Source organism: Maylandia zebra, linkage group LG13, assembly GCF_041146795.1.
Source record: "Maylandia zebra isolate NMK-2024a linkage group LG13, Mzebra_GT3a, whole genome shotgun sequence".
Taxonomy (NCBI): domain Eukaryota; kingdom Metazoa; phylum Chordata; class Actinopteri; order Cichliformes; family Cichlidae; genus Maylandia; species Maylandia zebra.
The window spans coordinates 31,392,550-31,417,151 of NC_135179.1; the positions used below are offsets into that span (position 1 = coordinate 31,392,550).

Genomic DNA, 24,602 nt, shown 5'->3' on the forward strand with positions numbered 1-24,602 from the left:
CTTGTTCTATTTAATCTGAACAAGCCTCTAAAAAAGTCAGTGATCACTGTCGACCTCTCCCTGTTTGTGTTACCACTGTTCATTATATAGCTCAGTTTTTAAAACCTTATGATGTAACTACAGCCCAAGCAGCAGTATATTAATGACTAACCAAAAACAGAATTATAGGTCTGTGTACAAATTTGATATGAGGTGAGCAAGTACATTGTAGTTGTCTTATGTATTATTACTGCTTATTTTATTAATGATGCCAAAAAACAAACCTGGGATTAATAAAGTGAATCAAATGATAAAGCTACTTCTAAGAACCTATGTTTATCACTGCTGCTGGAAATCAGAGACATTAAACATTGCTTAAAATCTTTCGACCCTCCTGATCCCCATGCAGAGGTCTACAGAGTAGAGAAAACCTGGGGTTAACCCTGAAGTGACTTGGATAAGTCCTTCTTAGTACAGGCAACCAGTTCATGGTACACGGCTAAAACAGACTCTGGCTCAGACTGATGGATCTATGGTAAATGTTAAGTAGATCTGCTCTAACTGAGCAGTCGGAGTGCTTTGTACTACAAGCCTCATTCACCCGATTACACACACGTTCAAACAAAGCACTTTTTTTCATGCCTAAATGCTTCTGATCAGTAGATGAGGTTCTACCCCCTGAGCCACCTCACAGTCAGAGAGAGAGCTTTATCGTTTTGTGTTATTGTATCGAGTTCGTTCCTGAGATTTTTGTGGAAGACAAAACTGTGTGAACGGGTGGATGACTGGATGTGTAAAGCGCTAAACAAATACAGGCCATTTACCATTACAACCTTAAATAGAAAGTTAATGCTGTAAACTAGCATCTTATTAACCTGCACTACTGTTACTGTTACACATAAGAGCTGATACAGACTACAGGAAAATGTAAATCCTTAAAGCACATTTTCTTATTTATCTCATATCTGCGTCCATATGTCTGCTACTTAATCACAACAGGCTTCAGTAATTAAGTGCAGCGTAGAACCCAACAGTGAGGCTATTTAAATAAAAAGCCCATTTAGATTCTGATTATAATTTTGATTATGAGCCATAATGTTTACCAGACTCATTATAAGCTATGGCACTGTGAGACCAGGTCACACTGATATCAGCCTTGTTTCAACAGAAACATATTTTATTCACAGTGTTGCAGAGAAATACTACTTTACCCACAATCCTAAACTGAAACAGCAACATCACTGATTGGTGGAGGCTGGAACGAAGCCCTGTACGATTGTGATAATTAGACTAAACTTTAATACAGATCCATAACGCAAACTACTACAATGGTGCCTTTTTGTTTTCCTTCATTTTTTGAACCAGAACAAATCTTGATTCAGCTCATAGCTACGTGACTTATTTGAATCCTTAAAATGCTTTCTATAGGACATTCACTTCTAGAACTGTAGCCCTTAGGTTTTAGGATCTGTTGCTAAAGTCTAGAGTCCAAGTCCCCTCATAGTGACCAACAATGTGTTTAAGGATCTCCACACAGGAGGGGACTAGCAGTGACGTGCAGAGATCACAGAAAGTCAGGGAGAAGGTTCCAACTTGAACTTTACTTTTAAGGACATGCTGTATTTGCTGGACACACTTTATATGGACAAAGCTGCACCTAATCTTTAATAGCCTGTGGTCTACAAAAGTGATATAACCATGCAGTCTGCCTTTCCAAACATTTGTGAAACAATGTCTCTAAAGAGTTCACTGAATATGATTTGAATCAGTTTGTAAAATTATTCAATGTGGGAGACCAGGTAACTTCACAGATACATAGTGTGCAAAAGTCAGTGCTCTGTTGTCTTAACAATTCCAGAAATCTCCTCTGGCATCAACATCACATAAAACCTGTGCACCAGGAGCTTCATGCCTGAGCAGGTCCTGTAGGTGTGATGTGTAGGTAGTCCAGTACATGATGGTTGACAGGATTATCAACACATTAAAGGGTCCCTGGGCATCCAGGACCTGGAATGGCTGCTATTAACCAGCCTTTAGCTACAAAACTGTGATTACCAAACTGCTTCCTGTGTGGACTCCCTTTAGGTTGATGATCGTTGCATTAATAATGTCTCACCTGTTCTCTTGCAGATCAAATTAAACAGCAAAGGACTCATCTTCTCTGTGGGGCTCCTGCTGGCATCTGTGTTTATGACAGTGAGTTTTTGAATGGACAGTTTCTGTTTCTTTCTTTCTCATAGCACAGTTTTCATGAGCTTTCCTCCTCTCCTCTGCTGTAGGTCCTGGGAGTTCACCTAAACAACTGGACGCTGAACAAACGTCTGGGTTTCATGTGTCTCATCCTCTACTCCATCTTCGTGTGTTTCTCCTGCCTCATCGAGTACAACATCTTCACCTTTGTCAACCTGCCGACCTGCCGGGATGACTGAGACACGCACGCATACACAACACACTCACTGTGCACACACTTACACAAACAAGTGGTGTTTGCAAGGAATTCAAAAAGAAATATTAAATAGATAGCTGGTGGCAACAAGTGGAAGATCTTATTGGAGACCAAAGAATTAATTGCAAATACTATTTGGCACAGGTCTGACTCACACTGATTTTTCTGTGGCTTGTTTTTTTGCCATATGGAGCTGCTCTGGTGTTTAGCCCACACCAGACCAGAGAGTGGGACTGATTCCAGGAGTAGAGATGGAAGCAACCAACGGACAGCACAGAGGATGATAACCTCGCACGCGCACACACACACACACACACACACACAGAAATTATTCTACTACTGCTCACTCCTGACATGAGGACCTTTTATTTTGAAACTCCCTGTGTTAGGTGTGATGTTTCCTAGCTGCTAACCTTTCCTGAGAGGAAAGGCGGGTCTTTTAGATCTACTAGTTGAAAGTAATAAGTAATAAAAAAAAAAAAGCAATGATGTAAAGCGATGGGAAGTTTAGACAGAGTTAGGGCCACGAGTCTTCATTATTCGTTACAGTGTTTACTTGGGACTTTTTGTTATTTCCATCTTACGCTCGCATTTACAGTTTTTCTTTTAAGACATGCACCTACAAGTCTCCACTTCAGCAGGAACAGGGCATTATCCCGTCACCTTTTTATAAATTAACTCACGGCCGTAGCTGTCACGTTTCATATTGATTTCCTTTCTATAAATAGCTCACCTCTGTAAATAACCCCCAGATGTCCTATTTATTATTTATTCCTGTCATACGCACAGTTCTTCTCTGGAGGTCACAAGAGCACCTGGGCAGGTTTTTGTTTGTGCAGCCGGGGATCCAGGTCGATGATCACAATCACAAGCACAATTTTTGTGAGGGCATTTTGCAAAATTCCGTTTGATCTGGATGAGTAGTTCTACGTGTGGACGGGACATGCGGAGCTCAAACTTGCACTGAAGAGCGGGAGAGCAAGGTGTTTACCCGCTGAAGCACGCTGATTATGAGGAGAGGATCCTTGTAAAATGAAGCAGGTTTGTGTGGAGTGGGTTCGAGAAGCAGATGTATTTATGTCTTTCGTGAGTGGGGAGCTGCTGCTTGTTCTCCTCTCAGAGACACTGACCAAATAGACTCAAAACAGTGGTGGCATTATTCAAAACCACACCTGGACCAGGTGTTTGCTCTGTGCTGGAAGGATGGATGGATGTCCTGCTTTACTTCTCTGAGGGTGAGCAATGTAACTGGTAGTAAAGTAGGACTTTTTACCCCAACTCTTTAAGGTTGGGAGGAGTTTCCACTATATTTTTCTCCAGGAGTTCTTTGTATTTTGTAATGCCTAATGTCTAGATTTGTCCAGATTTGGTAGGTTTGTGGCACATAAATATTCCTACTAGTTTTTAGAGCATGTACAGTGTGGTTTGTGAAACCCTCCGGGGAATTTTTTATTCCACTAAGGGGCCAGTAAAGTTTAATTATTCTTGAAAGACTTCCACCAACACTGAAGTGAACGCTTGTCAGTCAGGGTTGATTCTTCTCACACAGTTTTCATCAAAATGTCAGCTTTTCCTCAGACAGGTGCATTTCAAATGTCAAGTGCTCCATGCTCTTTTTTTCTCACTGAGGGAAGAGTATTGCTAAAAGAAAAAGATCTATTGTTTCAGGTACTTTGTTAATTTATTGATCAGAAATATCAAATATCTAAAATAGGAAATGCTGTCTTTCGAATGTATAAATATTTCATATATCACAGATATTTATTTATGTCATAGAAACAGACAGTACAGCGCAACCATAACCGGAAAACAGGGTCTAAATCTTATGTAATGCAATAACTTTGAGATTACCGATATGTAAATATGGCGCTTTGCTGATAAAACATGACTTTATAGTTGAGTTTAAAAAGGCGCATTCAAATCATAAATGTCTGTTAATATTGTTGTTAGACTGCTCAAACTATCCAAACACAACACAAGTTCAAATCATGAAGAGGAACTGTGAGAATGTCTGCCTGACGGGAGACCTAAACACAGTCTGAGGTGATCATTATTATACATATATCAGGGTATAACTGTTAATCCACCTCAAACTTTTCCTCCAGAGTTTCCCTGAAAGAGCTCAATGAGGTGCTAATTACAAACCAAATAACTGGATGACTTTTGTTGTGTCAATAACAGCTCCTGAGGAATGTCTACAAAGCCCACTTCTTCCCGAAAAAAAGCTAAACGTTTAAATTTTATTTGTCACGTGCACAGAAATGCTTGTGTCCAAGCTGCAGACTGGCTGCACTATTCCTGGGCTTGGTTTTAGCATCGTGGGGGTCTAGGCAGGACCCTTAACTGGATATTGAGTGGGAATCAAACTTGTGACTCCTGCACCAAAGGTGTGTAGCTTTACCACTACACTATCCAGCTGCTGGGATGAACAAATAGACAAATTATCTAGGCATAAAAAATGAGAAAGAAAAATTAGTTTTTTTTTTTTTAAATATCCAAATCTCAAGCGTCTGATTACTGTGGAGGTTAAACACATCAGTATGAGCTAAATCAAGAAATGGATCGAAATGTCTCGTAGCATTCCCCTCTCTGAGGTACACGTGGTTTTCCTCTGTGTCATCCTGTCCGTTACCAACACCTTTCTAATCCAAGGCATCAGTTTTGGCCATCTTATTTATTTCAAAATATATTGTGCACTTTACTATCAAACAATTTATGCTACAGATTATTTGGTTCAAACGTCATGTGCTGCTATTAACTGCATGTATCTACAGTGTAAAACATGAGGTACTTTGAAACTAACCAAAACGCGCTCTCATTATAAAACGACACATCTTGTAGAGGAGATTTCTAAATAATTTGTGATATTCACATGAGTGATATATTGCTGATGTACATATGTATATAAATAGGTGTAAATGTATTTATATATTTTTTGTCTCAATCTGTATATCTGTTGAATATATTTTCATAGTTCCTAGGTCTCCTCTGTAATCCCCTTTGTTTTGACGTGTTTCTTGTCCTTTGTTTACTCGCATGGAGATACTTCGATATAATAAATTATTTATGGTAAATCTTAATGTACTTTGGGATCAGAGTCTAAAGCATTTTTAGATGGCACTGGAGTTAGTTTGTACTGGAAATCCTAGATGACTGCATGCTGTGGCTAGCACAGGATGTAAGAGATAGTGAGTGAGAGTGTATGCAGATGATATCTTTCTGTGCATATCTAAGCTTTACCTCTTCCTACGCAGAAACTTTTCAAAAGAAATTGTTTACTTTGTGTTTAGATGTCTCAAATGTAATTTTAGAGATCATTTTGCTACCTGAGCATTAATAAAGTTGTCATTGCTTAAGGTGACATGATCGCTTGTGCTCTACTTTTGACTGGTCTGCAGTATTATTCTATAGAAAATCTATACATTCAAACAAGTTATTTCTGATAATTCTGTATGTTGTATGCATTTACCGCATTGAATATAGGTGCACAGTCAGTGTGGTTTTTCACTTGAAGCTGAAAAAGAAATAATGCAACTAGAAACATAAACCAGCCTTTTAGCAACAACCAACCAATCCAGTGACATCACCTTCTGTTTCGGCACAAGATGGCAGAACTTTAACACTCTCTAATGCTAAATGTAGGAAATAAGTATTTAAATTGTGTCTTTATTACTGTGCTCACAGAAAAGGAGTCGCAGAGTGCTTTATAGAAGTCTGAAGCCTAGGTCACCCATGGAACGCTATCTGGGTCTGGTTCTATACAGACTCAGACCTACTGTTAGATTTTGACAGACAGTTATTTTATTTACACCGTGACCTCTGACACAAAGGCCATTTTTCTTTCATATTTACGGTGGTCCCTATGTGCACACTGGAAACACAGACCAGTCACATGCATCATAACCCCTCCCAATGATGCTAGCCAGCCAATCAAGTCATTACTTCAGAATGATGTTGAAAATGTGTATGTGTGCCAAGTCTGCCAGAAGAAACATGATCATCCTTCACCTTGAAGCGCCTTCAGGGGTCTTGTAGAAAAGGCTGGCAGTGATGATCATCTATATGAAGGTGGGTTATTTTGAGCCTTTTAACTGGGATCCTCAGAGGCTTGGATAGCTGCTCCTGTGGCTCTATGATGCAAGTTGAAGAGAGAGAGAAGTTTTTGAGTGTACCTCATGGTGTCACATCCATACCATCTAAGGAGGTGGGGGCTGTGTAGGAGGACTCAGCATTTTTTAAATGCTTCTGCTGAACTGGCAGATAGCTGTCAGGATGAAGAATGCCATTTAAAGTTCAGCCTCCAGCTACTGAATGGTGCATGATAGACCTCAACAGATCAAGAGTTGGAAATCTGATGTCTGAAAATTGAGTTTCTGTAAATTAAAAAAAGAGTCAAACAGGACTTTGCACTGAGCTGTGTGGGGGGGAGGCTGGTCGTAACCTTTAGAATCTTTAAAAGTATTTTATTTAATTTTGAAAACATTTACCACCAGAGGGCGTGTTTTCACATGTGTGCTGCTGTGCGTTTTAATTCTTCTTTACCCTGACCCCATTTCCCAAAGCGTTTTCCCATCAGCCGTTGTGCGTTGCCTGGTTAAGTAAAGGTTTCATAGACTTATTGCATCATCTTGTGGTACAAATGTTTTACATTAAAATATAGCCCAGTTCTAGTTTGGTTCAGCTGATGACATTTATCCGTAACCCTGAATTGAATAATTGGAAGAGAATGGATGGCTCATAAACACAATAACAGTTAGAAGATGAAGTAGAGGGACTAGAAAGAGAGAGCAGATTCCTCCTATACTGGCTTCTCTTCATTGGTTCCTGTTAAATCCAAAATTAAACTGAAAATCCTGCTCCTCACATGCAAGTTCTTGAATATTCAGGACCCATCTTATCTTAATGACCTTATAGTATATCACCAAATTAAAGTGCTTCACTCTCACACTACAGGCTGACTTGTGGTTCCCAGAGTATTTAAAAGTGGAATGGGAGGCAGAGCCTTCAGCTTTCTTTGGAACCAGCATCCAGTTTGGGTTCAGGAGACAGACACATCTCTACTGTTAAGATTAGGCCTAAAACTTTCCTTTTTGCGTATAATTAAGGCTGGATGAGTGGACCTGGAATTCTCCCCATAGTTACAGTGCAATAGGTGTAGTCACCATTCCAAGGCAGTAACATAGTAAAAAAAAATTAAACGGTCAAATAGTCCAGGATTTTATCATTTCATCTGAAGGAGGGCTTGTTAAACTATTAGAAAAATGTATTGGTCAAACACAGGATATTATTCTATAACAATTTAGTCTAAATTCTACAAACATGATAGGTGCCACATGTTCTGCCTGTTACGTGTATTTTCTGTGGTTATACATCCTGTTTGTGTGAGGTCATTTTCATCTTCAAGTCTTCATGCAGCATCAATGAGGCACAAGCCCCCTCTGGCGGCAGGAAACTGGTATGACGGGACTCAACAGCAGAGCATTGATCAAACAAATGCACAGACAGTATTTCCATTTCCACCATTTATTGAGTGCAAAAAGAATATTTCTGACATGGATGATAAGCAGGATGTCTCCTGGATACTAAAGATATTTTGACACCATGAAGAACATTTTTAACATTGAAAAGCCATCTGTGAAAAATTCCCGCACAGAGACATATAAATACTCAAAGAATGTTAGAGGAACATGGCAGCAGGTATAAATTCAGACGCTGAAGACTTGGCCCACAGAGGTCTGCACGACAGGCTCTGTACAAGATTAATGCTACTCAGCAACACTTTCACTTCCCTGTTTCAGCTGTTACACTTCATCCTGCGTAAAACAGGACTGAACAGAGCACTGCACTTCAGTTCATTCACTGCATGAGCATCTTTTTCAGCTTTTCCAATTGTTCAAACTCAAGATGTGCTGATTGTGAAATTTTGGGCTGACGCTGATGTTTATAATTATTTGGCCTATAGCTGATTTCATATTTTCATTCCTTCATTCATTTTATTTTTACTGCTCTTTTTCTATTTTGTGCCAAGGGAAACAATAAAATCTGGAATTTAAAATGACTGTTTCAGAGTCTTTCAGCACTTCAGGCAGATAAACAATGGACACTGACACTGGTAAATGTGTATATATTTATATGCTGATTACCTGAAACCTTATAATTTAAGCATTTGGATCAACAGCACCAAAATCAACGCTACGCTGTACTGCAGGTCCTTCTCAGTACTTTCCCCTCCATCATCACGGTACCCGCTACACCTTCCTTTCAACGTGTGTGACTGTGGGACCTCAGACCAGCTTAGATGTCCACACAGTGTCTTCATACATGTTCTTACCACCCGGGTTAAAGGCCTTTGTCAGTAGTACAGAGACGGGGCAGCCGGCCGCAGGATCTGTCACATATCACTCTCATAGGAGTGGAACAATTCAGAAACTGTAACACAAACACCCACAGTGTCACGCCATGGTCGTGTCTCCCTGGACCGTGATATGAAGCTGTCAATGCCTGGTTACTATTTACAGACCATTCAGGTAACGAGTGAATCCGTTTTGTTCATAATGAGGTCGGGGTCAAGTAAAATCTTTTTCTTCTCCTCTAACGAAAACCGAGGTATGAAGGGAAACCACGGCTTTGGAGAACTGTTCCACCCCTACGGTCTGAAACGATAACCAGCAACATTTCTCAGGTCTGAAAGAGCCTCGTTCATATCACCAGGATACTGTCAGTAAATACACAAACACTGGCAACACCTGCCTTTTCTAACATTAAACACAAACTACATGCATGAGCTAAATTTTACAAAGTTAATCCTTCAGATGATCTGATCACGCTGACACATCTCATTCTACGTCAGCATCAACAATTCCCTTTAAATCCAGCAGATGGTGGGGACAACTATGGAACAAAAAAAATGACAAAACACCATCATCAACAAAAAAAACAGCGTCTCTTAAATTTCTGCATTCTGTTAAAGGGGAATCCCACCAATTTTTGTATCTTTTAAATCCAAGTTTGTTTAGATGTAGTGTGAAGTCATTTGAGTGAGAAAGGTGGAGGTCTGCTCACACCTCTGTAGCTGCTGCACCTAAACAATGGTGGCTAGCCAGGTCAGGTAACAGTTTGGTCCAAATGATTGGGACATCAGCTCTGTTTATATTTTATTACATTCAATTTTTTTTCATATGCTTCTTGAGAATGAGTGAATCATTGCAAACCTATATAACCTTATACCTATTATATATATTTTGTTAGTAATAATCATTATTAACACTAGCACATTTACCATGAAACCACTAGAATCTTTTCTCTTTTTTAATAAAGAAATCAGACTGTCCAGCGCATTGCATGCTGGGTTTTTAGTATTATTATTATTAATAACATTGTTTTGTTTGTTGTTGTATTAGAAGTGGCTTCATTCTCTCTTTTTTAAATGGCTTTGTGCATCAGTCACCACCAGGTGCCGCTAAATCCACACAAATCAACAATCTGAAGGATTATCTTTTTAAAATTCAAACAATAAAGTTACAGTTTACCAGCAACTGTGAGACGTAAACTTAAATGACATATATAACCTACATCTATTTGTATACTTAAAGGAACTGTCCCATGTGTCTGAGCTCAGATTCCCTCCATCAGGAGGTGGAAACAGCAACTGACAGAGCTGTTTACCACAAAGTTACCCTGATAAGAAATCCAGAGCAGGAAGACAAATAACTGGCCTGTCAGACAGAACCTTCCCCAGACTAAGAAAGGAGAAGTCCGGCTTTGCAAAGACTGGCACGCCACAGCGCTGAGCCCAGCTCGTGTGTCTCCACATGTTTTTGTTTACTGGAGTTATGGGTGACACTGCGGCAGACAAAGAGCTTGTTCAGGCTTCTGCTCGCTGCTACAGTCACACAGAGATGGAGCTGCTGAGGTGGCTCGGTGGCAGGCTCAGGCCTAAGCTGACTCTGGGTTTGGGGGAGTCAGTCGACAGGTCCGTGCTGAGGTCGTTCAGGTTGGCCTTTGTGTCAGAGGTCACGGTGAGGTCGTTGAGGTTGGGCGCCACATGAAGGGGAGCAGATAGCTGGGCGGTGCTGCTACTGGCCACGCGACGGAAGACGAAGTAGAAGGGACCGGCTTGCGGGCGGCTGTGCAGCTCAGCCTTTATCTTTTGAGGGTGGGTGTCTGGGGCCAGCTGCTGGCTGTTGCCCTCCATCAACAGGAACAGGCCGTAGTTTTCGGGGTCAGACACTTTGAACTTGCGGGCGCACAGCTGGCACACCTCCTCCACGGTGGCATAAGGTTGCACCTGCAGGGTCTTGGCTGTGCAGCCGCTGTCCAGCTCCTGCAAAGCAACCCGCAGGTAGTTCTGAGGGACAGTCAGAGGAGACGGTCAGTGTTCAGAGAGCAAACATACGAAGCCTGAAGACTCAGATGTTTTTGATTGCAGTTAAACACCGAAAATCCTCCTTGCCATGTTTTCGAAGCTGAGAGGCTGTACTGGGTGGTGTTGCTTTTGAAAATACTGGTGTATAAAAATATCAAAATCAACTCTGAAGCTAAAAGACAACCTCTAAAGCAGTGCTAATCTGCCAGCGTCACAGAAACCTTTTGCACTGAGTGAACTTATTTGTGTGTTCTCACCTGGAAGTCATCGATGGATGGTGCAGAGCGCTGGGTGGTGCGGCGGCGGTGCCACTGGTGGAGTGTGTTTCTGGTCTCAGAGCTCAGCACTCTGGCTGCTTGCTCCTCCTGGAAGTTCTTGATCAGAGACATGGCTCCATACGCACTGGTCAGGTAGTAGCCACCTGCACATCAACACGCACACACAGCGGCACACTGTTAATTATGTGGGGGGTGGAGGATGGGGTAGATTGTGCTGGTTTCCATGGAAAAGTGCCACACCTTCTCCATGCAGCAGTGAGGGGTCCAGCAGCTCCATCATGTAGAGTATCTCATTGTCCAGCTGAGGCATGTCACACTGGGCCAACACATAGGTCAGCATGGGCAGGAAGTCATCAGCACCATACAGACGACCTGTCAAACACACAGCAGGTTCACTCATCATTCCTGCCATGCGACACTGACTGTGGGTGTGGGTGTGGTTTTCATCTGTACCTGAGTTGTCCTCCATGATGGTGTAGATCAGTTTGCAGACTCTGAGCAGCATGCTGACCTTCTTCTCTGGAGAGTACAGTTTACACATGGTGTGGAACTTGTGTTTGATCTTTTCTATGGCCACTGTGTCCGGGGGCTGCGCGTCGGCCACGCCCATTTCCTGTGGCTGCCTGGCCTTGGCCTGGGACAGGTTCTCCTTCAGCTCCTGCCACTCCCCACTGCGTATCTGGAATTCCTGCAGGGCGCTGCTCACTACGGCCTTGAGGGGCTTCAGGACACACTTATGCATTGCTTTCTCCAGGACTTGGTCTGTGGACGAGCGCAAAGAGAATCTTTCAGTGTTTCGCACAAATAAACCGTTAGTGAGCTGAGGAAAGTTCAGCATAGCTGCTAGCAAATCAAAACACATAATACAAACATCACAAACGCCAGGCAGCTGCTGGTGCAGTCTGTCTGGCTCTAAATGAAGGACACCGCTAATCACTACAGTGACTTTGCTCCCAGAGGTACATGAGCTAAGTTACTAAAAGGCAAGCAAGCCTGGATCATGCTAACTGCTAAAAGACCCATTAGCATGCCCTCCAAGTAGCTGATTATTGTTTCTGTGAAGCAGGAAAATTACCCCCACCTGCATCAGCCACACCCACCATCAAGTGCGTAAGTAATGTGTACGTGTGAGTCGCATATTAGAAAACAAATGTCAGTGCAGTCTAAATTAAAAAAAACAAGTAAAGATTCCACAAGAGGAAAGCACATCAGTGAATATGAGTCAGTGCAATAGTGGTGTGTTTTTAGATACCATCTCTCTTGAAGGAAGTGCTCTCCCACTTACTGTTTTCTATCTGAACACCTACACAGTGATAAAATACAACCTGTGATATGAGATCAAGAGGGTCCACAGATCACTGAGTGAGACATGTTTTAGCTGTGACATTAATAATTTTACCCATGTTTACTGCATACCAAATTCATTGTGTACCGTGAGCCATGATTTAAGAGCTACAAGCTGTTAGAAGGGTGTCGCGATCAGATCAGTTCTACTTGTCATCATCATGTGTGTAAATCAAGTTCCTATTGACGACCATGTGTGCAGCTCAAAGTTCAGCTAGGAGGAGTCAAACCATCATGAGCTTCTTCGGCTTGTGCAGTCTGACTAACACACGAGCAGGAGGCCAAACCACAGCCCTGCTGAATAAGGAATGTGTGAGAGATGCTGACTGTTCTCTAGGAATATGGAGTCAGCAGTTTCTCTGGCTGAGCAAATCCACACACACACACACACACACACACACACACACACACACACACACACACACACACACCTTTCCGCCACATGAACCCATCTCCATCAGCTTCCTCCCGATGAAGTATCAAAGTCCGAGTCTGCTTCACGCATGTCTGTGAGATTCCTCCACTCCTCCAGATGTACGCCTACTGGAGCTGCATCAGAGAACCAAGCTGGCAACTCTCCAGCAGCACATTCTCACTTCCTCATTCCATCACTGTGTACCAACTGCCAGTAAACGAGGTGCTCTGCATGATTCTGTTATCACTGCTTGCTGCCACGGATTAAGAATGAGGAGTGAGCAGATTTCGCCAGTGCTTAAACTCTCTGTGTCAACAAACACTGATAATCCAGGGTGTGACTGTGGCTTATCTCCATGATAAGATCTTTCACTCACTGGAAACCACCTACCTGCCACTACATGTCACCACTGACGTTCCTTACCGTAACGCTCTGCAGCTTGGCAAAGATGGAAGTCACACCAAACTGAACTGTTCAAGTATTTCCAAAGAAAAGCTTGAAAAAATGATATTACGACACCACTGTCTGAAACGACCGCTTCCTTTTTTCCTCATTTCATGTAATTTTGAAACATTTGATCAATCAAAAAGGGGGAACCCATTTCTGTCAAATATATTAAATACTATTATGTAGTTCATATTATTATTATTAAAGTTGGCCAAAGTTTCAAACAATGACCACTCGGGTTCACACAGTTTTGTGTGATGTCACTCGGGGGAATATCCCTCACTCCACCTCCTGTTCAATCTCTTTGTTTACAAAGTGCAGGAATTTTGCTTCAACAGCTTCACAAAGGAGCTGCGCAAATAAACAAGGTCTATTTTCAACTGTCGGTAATGAAGAACTGGAGTCTAAGAATAACAACATGGCTGTTTGTTCCTGTTCAAAGGGAGTTTTTCCTTCCCACTCTTTCTGGCTGCTGATAGAGACTCATCTGAATGCTGACGCTCTGTCTGCATGATTGTAGGAGCTTTACCTTACAATATAAAGTGTCTCGAGGCAGCTGTTGTTGTGATCTGGTCTTTTCCCCTAAACGTCTCATCGGTCTGCGTTTTTTTTTTAATTACTTTTAACTATTTTTTAAATGGCTTCTAAAGTTTTACCAACAGTCTAAAATACTCGCCGCCCTGCCTCCTTTTCCCAAAGCTAGAAATCTGAGAGAAGCAGCAATTGCTGCTATTGCAGAACTTGGAACCAGTGGAGTTTGGTCCCATTTGCTTGAAAAATAGCTTCTGATGTCAGCTTTCGGTAGTGAACAGTAAATTTGATATCTAACCATTAAAACCTAACTTGTGAGCATTTTGGTTAACAACTAGAAGGACAAAACTCATAGCTGTGGGCTTTTTAAATTGGGAGAGTTTTCTTTCCTGCAGTCTCCACTGCTCTGCCTAAGTAATTAAAAACAGTGCCAACATTCCTCACTGTGGACATTAGTTAAGAGCTGTGTCCAAGTCACCCTAAAGAGGGACATGTCCAGATTTACAGACACACTAATGAGACTCCTCAGACTAAAGCTCTGTGCTTATAGGCTTGTAAAAGTGTGAACATATTTTAGCCTGCGGTCTGAAGTTTTCCGCACGTTGACTCTGTGCTTCTTTAGATTGCATGCATGCATCCACCTTAAAATAATGTGAGAGCAGGGTTAAGGAAATGTCACAGTGTCCTGTGTCCTGGATCACAGATGGACTGCAGACATCACAGTGGCACCCATTTTCCTGGGGACAACTTATCAGCCAAGGCCAGGGAAAGCTAGCAATCACACACAAACTTACACACTTCTTGTGTCTTCCCCTCTGAATATAAACATCCTCTCACCAAGCATCCTCCACGCAGCCTTTAACCAATCACCTTGTCTGCTGCAGCTGGGCGGTCTCACATAATACTGTCTACGGGGAACAGCTGAACCTTTTATCCACCATCCATTTGGTGAAGATAAAATAACAGTGAGACCACATCAAATACCATTATACACTCACACACACAATATGTGTGTGTGTGTGTGTGTGTGTGTGTGTGTGTGTGTGTGTGTGTGTGCACAAAGTGACTGTCTCCTTGAACTATAAATAGCCTGCTGAAATCAGGAACAGTAGTGAGTATCTGTTCTGTCACTGAAGCCAGAAGCTACACAGATTGTTGACTTCCTGCTTATAATCTGAACCATAAAAATAGCATTTTGATTCGTCCTCGTCATACCAGCAGCATGTTTAAGACATCTACAGAACAGCAGACCTCATCTACTTTGACCTTTGATCCCATAAACTCCTCTTGAATGTGTTCACTAAAGTCACTTGGTCATTAGCAGGATAAAGCAAGACCAATGTGAATAACGCAAAAAACCCACAAACAAACAAACAAAAAAGTTTACGTTTTCAGCTCCAACACTTGCTCATCACTTCCAGTTTCAAAACAGCAAGACGACGACTGCAGTGTGGTCTTTTATATATATATGAATATCTAGTGTGGATCTGTCTGAAGGAAATAAAATCCACCTTCCAGCATCAATAAACATGTTAATTAGCATGTTATGTGTCATTTGTCTGTACAAGAAGTGAATTTCTGAGCTGATATGTGACCTAAAAGCAACAGCGGAATAAAAGTATCATCAGAGCTATAAGTAAAAGCCAGAGTCCCAAGGTGTGCATATGATAACATCATCAATAAGTTAGACCTGCTTGATGATTTCATGATGTTGATCTGGCTCAGGCTGTCTGCTGGAGGACAGCCTCTCTGTGTGGGATGACTTCAACACAACAGACTCTATTTTCCCCTGCCCCCTACTCCCCCTCCCCATCCTGAACACATACACAGCTGGGGTGATGGAGGAGCACAACAAGCACAGAGGTGGCCTCCATATTTGAAATCGACCTACTCCCAAAAACCATACATCATCTACAACACAGATGGCCTGATGGTACATCTTGTTTTAGGTCACCTCTCGGTTTCATCTAATTCACATTATGTCATTTTCTCACACCACCTACTGGCAGTGTCAAGTGCGAGAGGGAGAGATTGAAGAACCACAGATTAAAAACAAAGAGTGAAGGGCAGGGAGAGGCACAGTGTGATGGGGGCTTGCGTCTAATCCTCTCCTCTGATTGGAGAGCTGGAGTTGGACCGAGACCGGTTGCATGACTTGGCAGACGGCCATCCAGAGGCATCTGGGCCAGCCGGCCTTTGAGCTCAACAGAAAACACTCTCTGAAGCTGCCACAACTAAATGTTGTGTAAGTGTTCCAAGAAGTAAAAGCCGCAGCAGTTCCCAGTGTGTCATCCCTGAGAAAAACAAGCCATTCAGAGAGTGGGCACGAGAGGGGGCCACAACACGCAACAATGGAAACACAAAGCTGCTCTTTCAATTTTAGTTTTCCCTTCAGACACCACACCGATTGTAGCTGTCAATCAAATTATTTATCAAGGGGAAAATGGAACATAATGAAAATGTTTCTGGCTTTAAAGGTGTGTTAAGCAACGTTTTCCATTTTCTAGCGGCTGAACAGCCTGTGGAGTTTTTCACACGTCCAAATCCAAAAGGATGCTTCCCAGAATGCTTCCTTAGCATTCCAAACTATTTATAATGAAATGAGCAGAGATGGAGATACCCTGTTCTGCTCCGGGTCGAGCTTTGAAAAAAAATGGATCCTTCAATCCTGATACACAAACAAACTTTCTTACAGGTGAAAAAACATTACAAAGTCAACTGTCAGCACTTCTCCACCCAATTCATGACTTCATAGTTGCAGCCCTTTGCTCAACTTTCTGAACGAGGCCAGTAAAAACAGGTTGGTGAAGTGGGCTCCTTCCTCCACAGATAAAACCCTCTTTGTGCTCTGTGTTTACATGTTTCTGTCCAAGGTCTAATGTGGCCACTGAATCTTGGCCTAAATGATTCAGACTCTTCCGGCAGATGTGTGTGTGTGTGTCAGTGAGACATTGTATGTGCGTGTGTGTGGTTGTGTAGTTGTCTCTGGCTGTCCTCCTCCAAAGTGCTTTAAAGACATTGTAAGATAGGAAAAAAAGGATAAAAATAGTAAAAGGGCAGTAACAGAGAAATGCAAACACAATTATTGCTTCAATAGAGATTTGCATTCTGCTTCTAAAGTAGACACACAAAGCGTTTTCCAGTGTTCACTGCTAAAATACTGAAGTGAAACTGCTACATGTGCATTAATTGGAGTTAATGTGACTGTGATTTTCCACAATGATTAAGATTTCTGAATGTGTCACTCATTCACACTTCCTAGAAATAGTCACATTTATCTGCAGTCATGCAGGGAGCTGACTACCTGCTGAGAAACGATGAGATCAGAAGCTTAAAAAAGGTAGAAATGTTGCAACTGTGCAGAGCGGCTACTTCAGCAGTGATCTGAGAGGAGTGGTGCAAACTGTCTTTGGTGTAGATGCTGTCATTAAAGCAACAAGCTGACATTGTCCTCTATGATGTTAGTATTGGAGGGTCAGTGCAATGTCTGGGAAAACACAGGTGAGAAAATAAAGCTCTGTGCTAAAGTAAAATGATGGAGGACCACACTCTGCACTGCAAACTCACCGATCTGGTCTTCTGGGATCAGGCTCTCGATGGGCGGCTCCATCTCGGAGCTCTGTCGAAGGTAGCTCTTCATCTGTGTGATAAACTGCCGGAGAGTCTGCAGCAGGTCCAGTCCGGAGTCGTATCCCTGCCATGCCTGGGTGCCCGCACCCTCGCCCATGTAGCTCAGATAGTCCTGCACCAAGGAGCCGAAGTACGAGCTCTTATCTCTGGACAGCTCTACCACTTTACGGATCGCCCTCTTCTCAGGTGTGAGCAGCGAGTTGAAAACGCCACTCACTTTGCGAAAATGGCCTCGCAGGGCCTTCTGGAGGACCAGGGCACTGGCACTGGGGCGACGCTTTGTGCGGTGTCCAGGTGGCACCATGGTCAGGTCCTGGTCTTGGTCCTGATCGCTCTCCAGGCTGACGCCATAGTCAGGTTCCTCTTCGTCATCTTCATCCTCATCGTCGTCATCGTCCTCCATACTGCAGAAACCTAGGTGGGACGGTGGGATGGAGAGGGGGAGGTGGGTGTTGAAGTCAGCCTCAGTGGGGGGGCTGGGGTCATGCATAGGAGGCATAAAGAAAGCTGAGGACTGAGAGAAATCCAGCGAGTCTGACGAGTCTGTGGAGAGGCTCATGTCACTGAGCCGCTGGCTGCCCCCGCTGCATTCGTCAACTCTTTCTTCCTCTCCTCCGCCCACCTCTCCATGCTCGACTGCTGTCACCACGGTGGAGTCTGGGGGACTGCAGGAGTTCTGGGAGCAGGGTAGAGCCTTTTGCCGGGATAGTTTGGCTCTGATTAGGGCCTTCTCAATGGTGTCGTCCTCCAGAGCTCGGTGACACTGAGCGTCCTCTAGACTGGATGTTGGTGAGGCTTTGGTTCGACGTGGAGATGAGGACAGAGATGGCAGAGAGAGGGGCAGTGATGGCCGGGGGATGGATATAGGTGAGCTGATGCTAAGTCTCTTAGGCGGAGAGGATGAGGGGCTGATACTTAGCGAGGAGCCAAGGCGAGAAAGGAGGCTGCTGCCTCGCTCCCTCTCCTCCACCTTCTCCTTGATCCAGGAGATCTTTTCGGGCATGCTGCGCTGCCGAACAGGAGGGGCTGTTTGCTGTGCTGTAAAGCGAGGTGGAGGTGGCCGAGGTGGTGGAAATCGTGTCACGCTTTCTGGCCCGCTGAGTTTGTGACTTGTGCTGGTGTGTAGCTCTGTGTTTCTGTCAGGGTTCTGCAGGTTTTCTTGCTGTGACTGGCTGCTGTGGCTGTGATCTGAGCTGCAAACCTGAGCTTCCTTACTGCTGCCTTTTCTTTTGTCAGCTTCCTCTCTCAGGTCCTGCTTTCCTGTGTCGGGGATGTTGGGAGTGAAGCTCTGATTATCATCTGGCTGGTGGACCTTTAGGAAGAGCGGGTTGATGAAGCACAGCGCTCCATTGGCTTGGCAACACTCAAGCTCAGATGGGGTGCGAGTTTGAAGCCGAGGGCGTCCTGAGGTAGCTGTTGAGGACACTGGTCTGTGGGCAGGTGGGGGTGGTCTGTCAGGGGCTGCTGTCCCCGTCAACGACACTGGGCTCTTCCTCCTGCTGCACAATGGAACATCCCAGAAGCCTAAAAAGAAACAGCAAATGAAAGATCTTGTGTTCATATTGTTTTCTATTGTTTTTTTAACAGTAACCATGAAATGTCTAAATTAAATATCAACATTGTGTAAACAATACTTGTATAATACCCTAAATAAATGTTTTGTAAGCTTTTACAGACTTCCATACAACTTCATTACCTCAGATTATTTTGACCATGACCATAATCATAAAGTGATAGTGTGTTACTGTGATTGACCTGATCTGCTAAAACGAATCCCCAAGGCCATGAGCCCTATAACCTATAAACAAATTTATCAGAGTTGCCTTTTCACAGCTTTCAGATAAAAACAGGACTGATTAGATTTCAAGTTCAGCCACAATTTGGCTTTCATAAATGATGAAAGTAAGAAAAATCAAGGGAAAAAATGGGAAACATTTCCTATAAATCCTTTGTGTTTGCTTTTAATTCGAATCAGACTTTATGTCCAAGGAAATCCCCTGTAAAAAGAAATCAATAAATACTTGACTTATCAAGTTAATGAATAACCTTGTTAATTAACGGAGATTTTAATCACTGACTAAGAATAATAACTGCGTTTTTTGTCATAATCTAACAGCCAAAAGACAAGAAACATATGGCAAGATGAGGGAGACTCATGAATTCAAATATTACAGTCTAGTATCATGTAACAATATTTTTCTGTAAGTAAGAAATTTGAACTGTTTCACCCTCAAAAGCTTTGGAGGCATGAGTGCCACGAATATTGACTAATAAGGGCCAAAATAATTCTGTTTAGATTTCATTGCAATATTAGAGCACCATTTAACAAAGAAAGCATCACCATTGCTCACAATTATCTCAAACTGCATCTGCTGAACAGTCCAACTTGCCTGTGATGTCCCTCAGCGAGGCTGTGTAAAACACAATCAAGTAAAAGATCCTTCTGCCCACTGCAGTCAAACAGCTTCTCACTGCAGAATCAAGTTGGAGTGAAGTAGAAGAGCTATTTATTGGGTGGTTTGCTTTCAAAAGCAAAAAATGTGCCAAGAAAATAAACAGAGTCAGCTATCTTTTTTTTTCCACGGTTTTACTGGGAGCCGACACGTTTATAGATCCAACAGTTCAGCGAAGAGCAGGAAAATGCTCAGCAGTGCTCCCATCAACTCCCAGTAAAAGCCCCGCTAAATAAAACAAATGCCAAAAACCTCTAAATGCTCCTTCATGCTGTTAGGAGCTTTTCTCAACAGAGGAAAGAAAGAGAGAAATGGCACTAAACAATTTTAACACAACTCTTTGTTGAGCACTTGGAGTCTGAGCCGTACCAGACAAACACACAGCAGAGGAAACAACGGCATATGAGAAATATTAGTGCCAGACACAGTGCAGCTCCTTCACACACAGCAGAGAGGAAACAACAGTACTTACTGTGACCCAAAGCTGAATGGCACAGGCGAACTGCTGATGTCAGTCTAACTTTGTGTTTAGAGGACACTGCGTCTCTGCAGGCTGAAACTCTGCTGGTTTCTGTGGCTCACTCGCACTCCCTCTTTGTTATGACTCACTTGTGTTAATAAGGGTGTGGGCGGGCTGTTGGCACACTCAACCCACCTCTCCTCTCCCCTTTCACATGAAGCTGCGTGGCAAACCAAAACAAGTCCATCCCCCCATTTCCGTCTTGCGCTGCTGATGTTTATTCTCTCTATAAGTAACCTTTACTTCTCAGACTTGCTGAAAAACTTCTTTGTACATTCGTTACAGTTGTGCTAAAAGTTTACACATACTGATGATGGGAATGTCAGGGTTGGGATTTTAATGATTTCTTTGAACTGCTCTTTTTCCAGGGTGGAATGATTATACAGCATACATCTTTAATGATGTCAAATAAAATTAAAAAAAAAAAAAACCCTACAAAAACTGGCCATACAAGTTTGAATTTATTTTGGATCAAAATCATACATACATCCCGAGAATATTCGGTTAAATTTCCCTTAGCAAGTTGCACCTTAATCATGCACCTTCAGTAGCCACCAAAAAGCTTTCGGCATAGTTCTGGTTAGATATAACCACTCTTCTTGGCAGACTACATTGGTGGATTCCCTGGTGCAGACTAGAGATGGCACGATACCACTTTTTTATGTCCGATACCGATATCATAAATTTGGATATCTGCCGATACCGATATGAATCCGATATAGTGTTTTTTAATCAACAAAACTGTTTTTTAAAATATCTTGCTGCATTTTGCAAGTCTGCAAGTTCATACTCAAGTTTAAAACAACAACTACACTAAAGTTATTCTGTTATACCTGTATACAAAAAAAATTATTTCATAGTTCAGCAATACTGATCAATCTAATAAACTTAGACCTACACCATCCTCCCTATTCTGGTATTTTAAAGAGTACTTAGCGTAAATATTAAGCAACCTAACTAATAGGGTTCCAACTCCCAGCAACAACAAAAATAAATAAATAAAAAATAGGGAACCACCCCTCACGCGCCACCTCATGATGCTTAATCAACGTAATCAACCTTAATTTGATGCAGTGTGAAAAAAAATGCACAGAAATCAATTATTTTTCAAGAAATATTAAATAGATTCAACATCTTTCTTCAACAAAATTGCACACTGCACAGATGGTACCTTCCCAAAGGAAAAAGTACTATAGCTTACTAGGGTATATATATTAGACTTAATAGTCACTATATACAGTAATTTGACTTCTATTCATTTTACATCAAATTAAAACTTTGGGTGTCAGATAATTATTTATTAAAAGCTAGACATTTTAAATGAGAATAAGAAAGAAAAGTATGTCTTTGTGCCCCCTTTTCCCAGTTAATGCCCTATCGGCCCCCCTGGCTAAACTTTGCTAGATCCGCCCCTGCACAGTTACCAGCCGTCAGCTACGTAGAAAAAGATCCTCGAGTAGAAAGTAATATTAAATAAATTGTAACAACAGCTTATCAAGCTTAAACGTGCTGCTGTTGTTCAGCCGCTGGTTTGCTCTTTCTGGTGCAAAGTGGACCAAAAACAAACAAGAGAGACTCACGACAGAAAAGCCGATCAGCTGATCATTTAAGCAGTTTCACGATTGAAGTAGCAGCCGGAGAGCGAGAGGCAGTCGCTCGTTAAGCTTAACGTGGGAATGCTTTACAAACATTCAGAGATGGACTTACACACTTGCTTTACTTCTCTCGGGATAACTTTGTCGGAGATGAAATGCCGGGTTGCTAGCGAAGCTCCAAATGCTATCCAGACCACCGACAGGTCCCGCATGCCACAGCCGCTCTATCACGTGATGCATACTGCTCCGACATGCTAACGTTCTGAGGCGAGTTACGGCGTGTTGCAAGTTTTGTGAGGTGCTTTCGTGATATTTAATGGATCGGATTACATTTTTTATTTTTCTCCGATATCCGATCCAGTAATTTAGGTCAGTATCGGACCGATACCGATACGTAATATCGGATCGGTCCATCTCTAGTGCAGACCCAGCTTTTAATCATGGACTGCAATTTTTTTTCAATAGGGGTTGAAGAAGTCCCAGACTGTCATCTTCAGAGTAGAGAACACCAGTTAGCATGTTCAGGAATAACCCAGGAACCAACAAGACTCCCACGAACTGGAAACCTCTGGAACACAAGTGTCCTGCACAGTGCGCACATACAGAGCCCAAGACAGGAATGTGTTTTGCTGTGGTTTTGTGTAAGAACTGGGAAATTGTGTGACATCATTCAGAGCTACGGCTGCCAAACTGGAGCCAGGAAAAAAAAGTCAGAGGGAGGAAGTGGTGGCTCTCTCAGTGCTGAGACTACTTCAACTTAACCAAGTGGCAGATGAAACAAACTGTTCCATCAATGAACATGCCGCTTTCCATAGGAGTAGATCTGATTATCAGGCAGCACACCAGGATGTTGCCAGACTCTACAGTGTATTAGCAACATGCTGAGCTGATCCTAAGGATTATCATCAAGATCAGTGTTATTACTAACAGATCAGTAACAACCAATCAAAACCCAACAGATCTCTTAATGAGCCTGGAAATGACGCTTTACAGCTCTGCTTTGACAGCCTGCAGTAAATATACAGGTACAAAATAGAAAGTGTGAATCTCAGGTCAAATACTGAGCATAAGAATCAGGAAAGCTCGGGCATTGATTAATAAGTTATCACTCCCATTGTTAACATTCAGACAGAAGCTACTCGCTCTCAGGAGGTGCTAACCTTCCTTTTCACTTGTTAAATTAACTAAGACACTTGCAAGTAACATAATAGTAACACACTCTGGTGAGTCTGGTGTTGCCTGCCTTGCTAGTGTCTTGCCAATATCTACATAGAGCAGTTCATGAAAAAACAACAACAACAAAACACGTGTTTCAGCTGCACACCTGAGCAACAAATAGTTCATAACTGGATCTGATACTGACGGAGGAACAATATTAAAGAATATGGAGTCAGGGCCAAATAAACACGACGGAATATGACTGATCAAAGGCTGAGAACCTGATGACATCTACAAAAGAAAGGCAAATATTTAGTGATACAAGATTAGAAATGTTTTATTTATCTTTTATTTCTATACTAAGGAAATTATTTGTAAAGATTAAATAACAATTCAATGATGTTGTTTAAAGCGATGGTTTCCAAAGGTTTTTGCAATGGGAACAATATTAAACAGATTAGAAGTTCGGGGGGAGTATTGATGTGTCGTTCAAAACACCCAAAAAACAATTTATGTTATTGAATTACTTACAGTGTTTAGAAAAATTCAGCTTTACTAATATTAACATAAATTAGGGGTTAAATAATAATGTTAATGACCCACTTGGTCTGAGAAGCTTTATATTAAACAAGTACTCACGGAGGCAAAAACATCCATTCATCTACTTAGCTCTAAGCCCTTGCCAAGAACTCTGAATTGGCTAAGGGCTAACACATATGGATAGCAACCGTACACACCCATGGCCAGTTTAGAACAATTTCACTTACATCATGCGTGTCTTTGGAGTCCATGTATGTTTTCATTTTCTACGTTAGAAGCCATACAGTCATGGGGAGAACATGCAAAATTTCAACCAATGCAAACGTGCTCCCATGCAGTCCCCTGAAAACCCAACAGTACATTGCTCAACTGGTCAAATGCTGATTGGTTGACAAGCTAAGCAGAGCAGGAACACGACAGTGGAGTTCGCCAACAGAGAAGAGCGAAAAAAAGATCAAGGATAGACTTCTATGAAGATCAGACCTCCCAAACAAAAGAAGTTGTCCCCTTTTGGCTGTTAAAAAGATCCGAGGTCTGCACTGAGACTAATGACTAGCTAATGTGAGAATCCATTAAAATATTCACGCCAACATTACATTTATGTCATTTATGCTCTTAGTTCTTTAAGCACATTTTTAAAGATAAAGTTATTATGGTGCAAACTTGCAAACTTTAAAAATAAATTATAGGGAAAACCAGAAGCAAAACATCAAAACTTAATAAATTCAAGACTAAATACAAAAACATATCATTGATCTTAAAAGTTCCCCTCCTAATTTGTCAGCCAAATAGAAAATCTGTACACATGAAGTGTCTAATGGGCCACTTTTGGACCCGGCTGCCAAGCTAAACTTTAAGAACATTACAAAAAGTCAGTTACCTTACTAAAAAAAACCTTCCC

The 24,602-nt window shown here is 42.2% G+C and overlaps 2 protein-coding genes across 4 annotated transcripts in view; one reads left to right on the forward strand and one right to left on the reverse strand.

Moving 5' to 3' along the window:
• The window catches only part of slc24a3 (solute carrier family 24 member 3), a 131,205-nt gene extending 125,419 nt beyond the window's left edge, over window positions 1-5,786 (forward strand). For all 3 annotated transcript variants that reach the window (XM_004554621.3, XM_076891934.1, XM_076891935.1), the window contains 2 exons: window positions 2,110-2,175; window positions 2,259-5,786. In XM_004554621.3, coding sequence (XP_004554678.1) covers window positions 2,110-2,175; window positions 2,259-2,408 — 216 coding nt within the window. In that variant the 3' untranslated portion in view covers window positions 2,409-5,786. The remainder of the gene's footprint in view (window positions 1-2,109; window positions 2,176-2,258) is intronic.
• A 2,146-nt stretch (window positions 5,787-7,932) lies between these two features.
• Window positions 7,933-24,602, reverse strand: part of rin2a (Ras and Rab interactor 2a) — a 41,931-nt gene continuing 25,261 nt past the window's right edge. The window contains exons 8-12 of the mRNA XM_004554622.3: window positions 17,373-18,959; window positions 11,522-11,830; window positions 11,309-11,440; window positions 11,048-11,211; window positions 7,933-10,772 (exon numbers count right to left, since the gene is read on the reverse strand). Of these exons, the coding sequence (XP_004554679.1) occupies window positions 10,314-10,772; window positions 11,048-11,211; window positions 11,309-11,440; window positions 11,522-11,830; window positions 17,373-18,959 (2,651 nt within the window). The 3' untranslated portion in view covers window positions 7,933-10,313. The remainder of the gene's footprint in view (window positions 10,773-11,047; window positions 11,212-11,308; window positions 11,441-11,521; window positions 11,831-17,372; window positions 18,960-24,602) is intronic.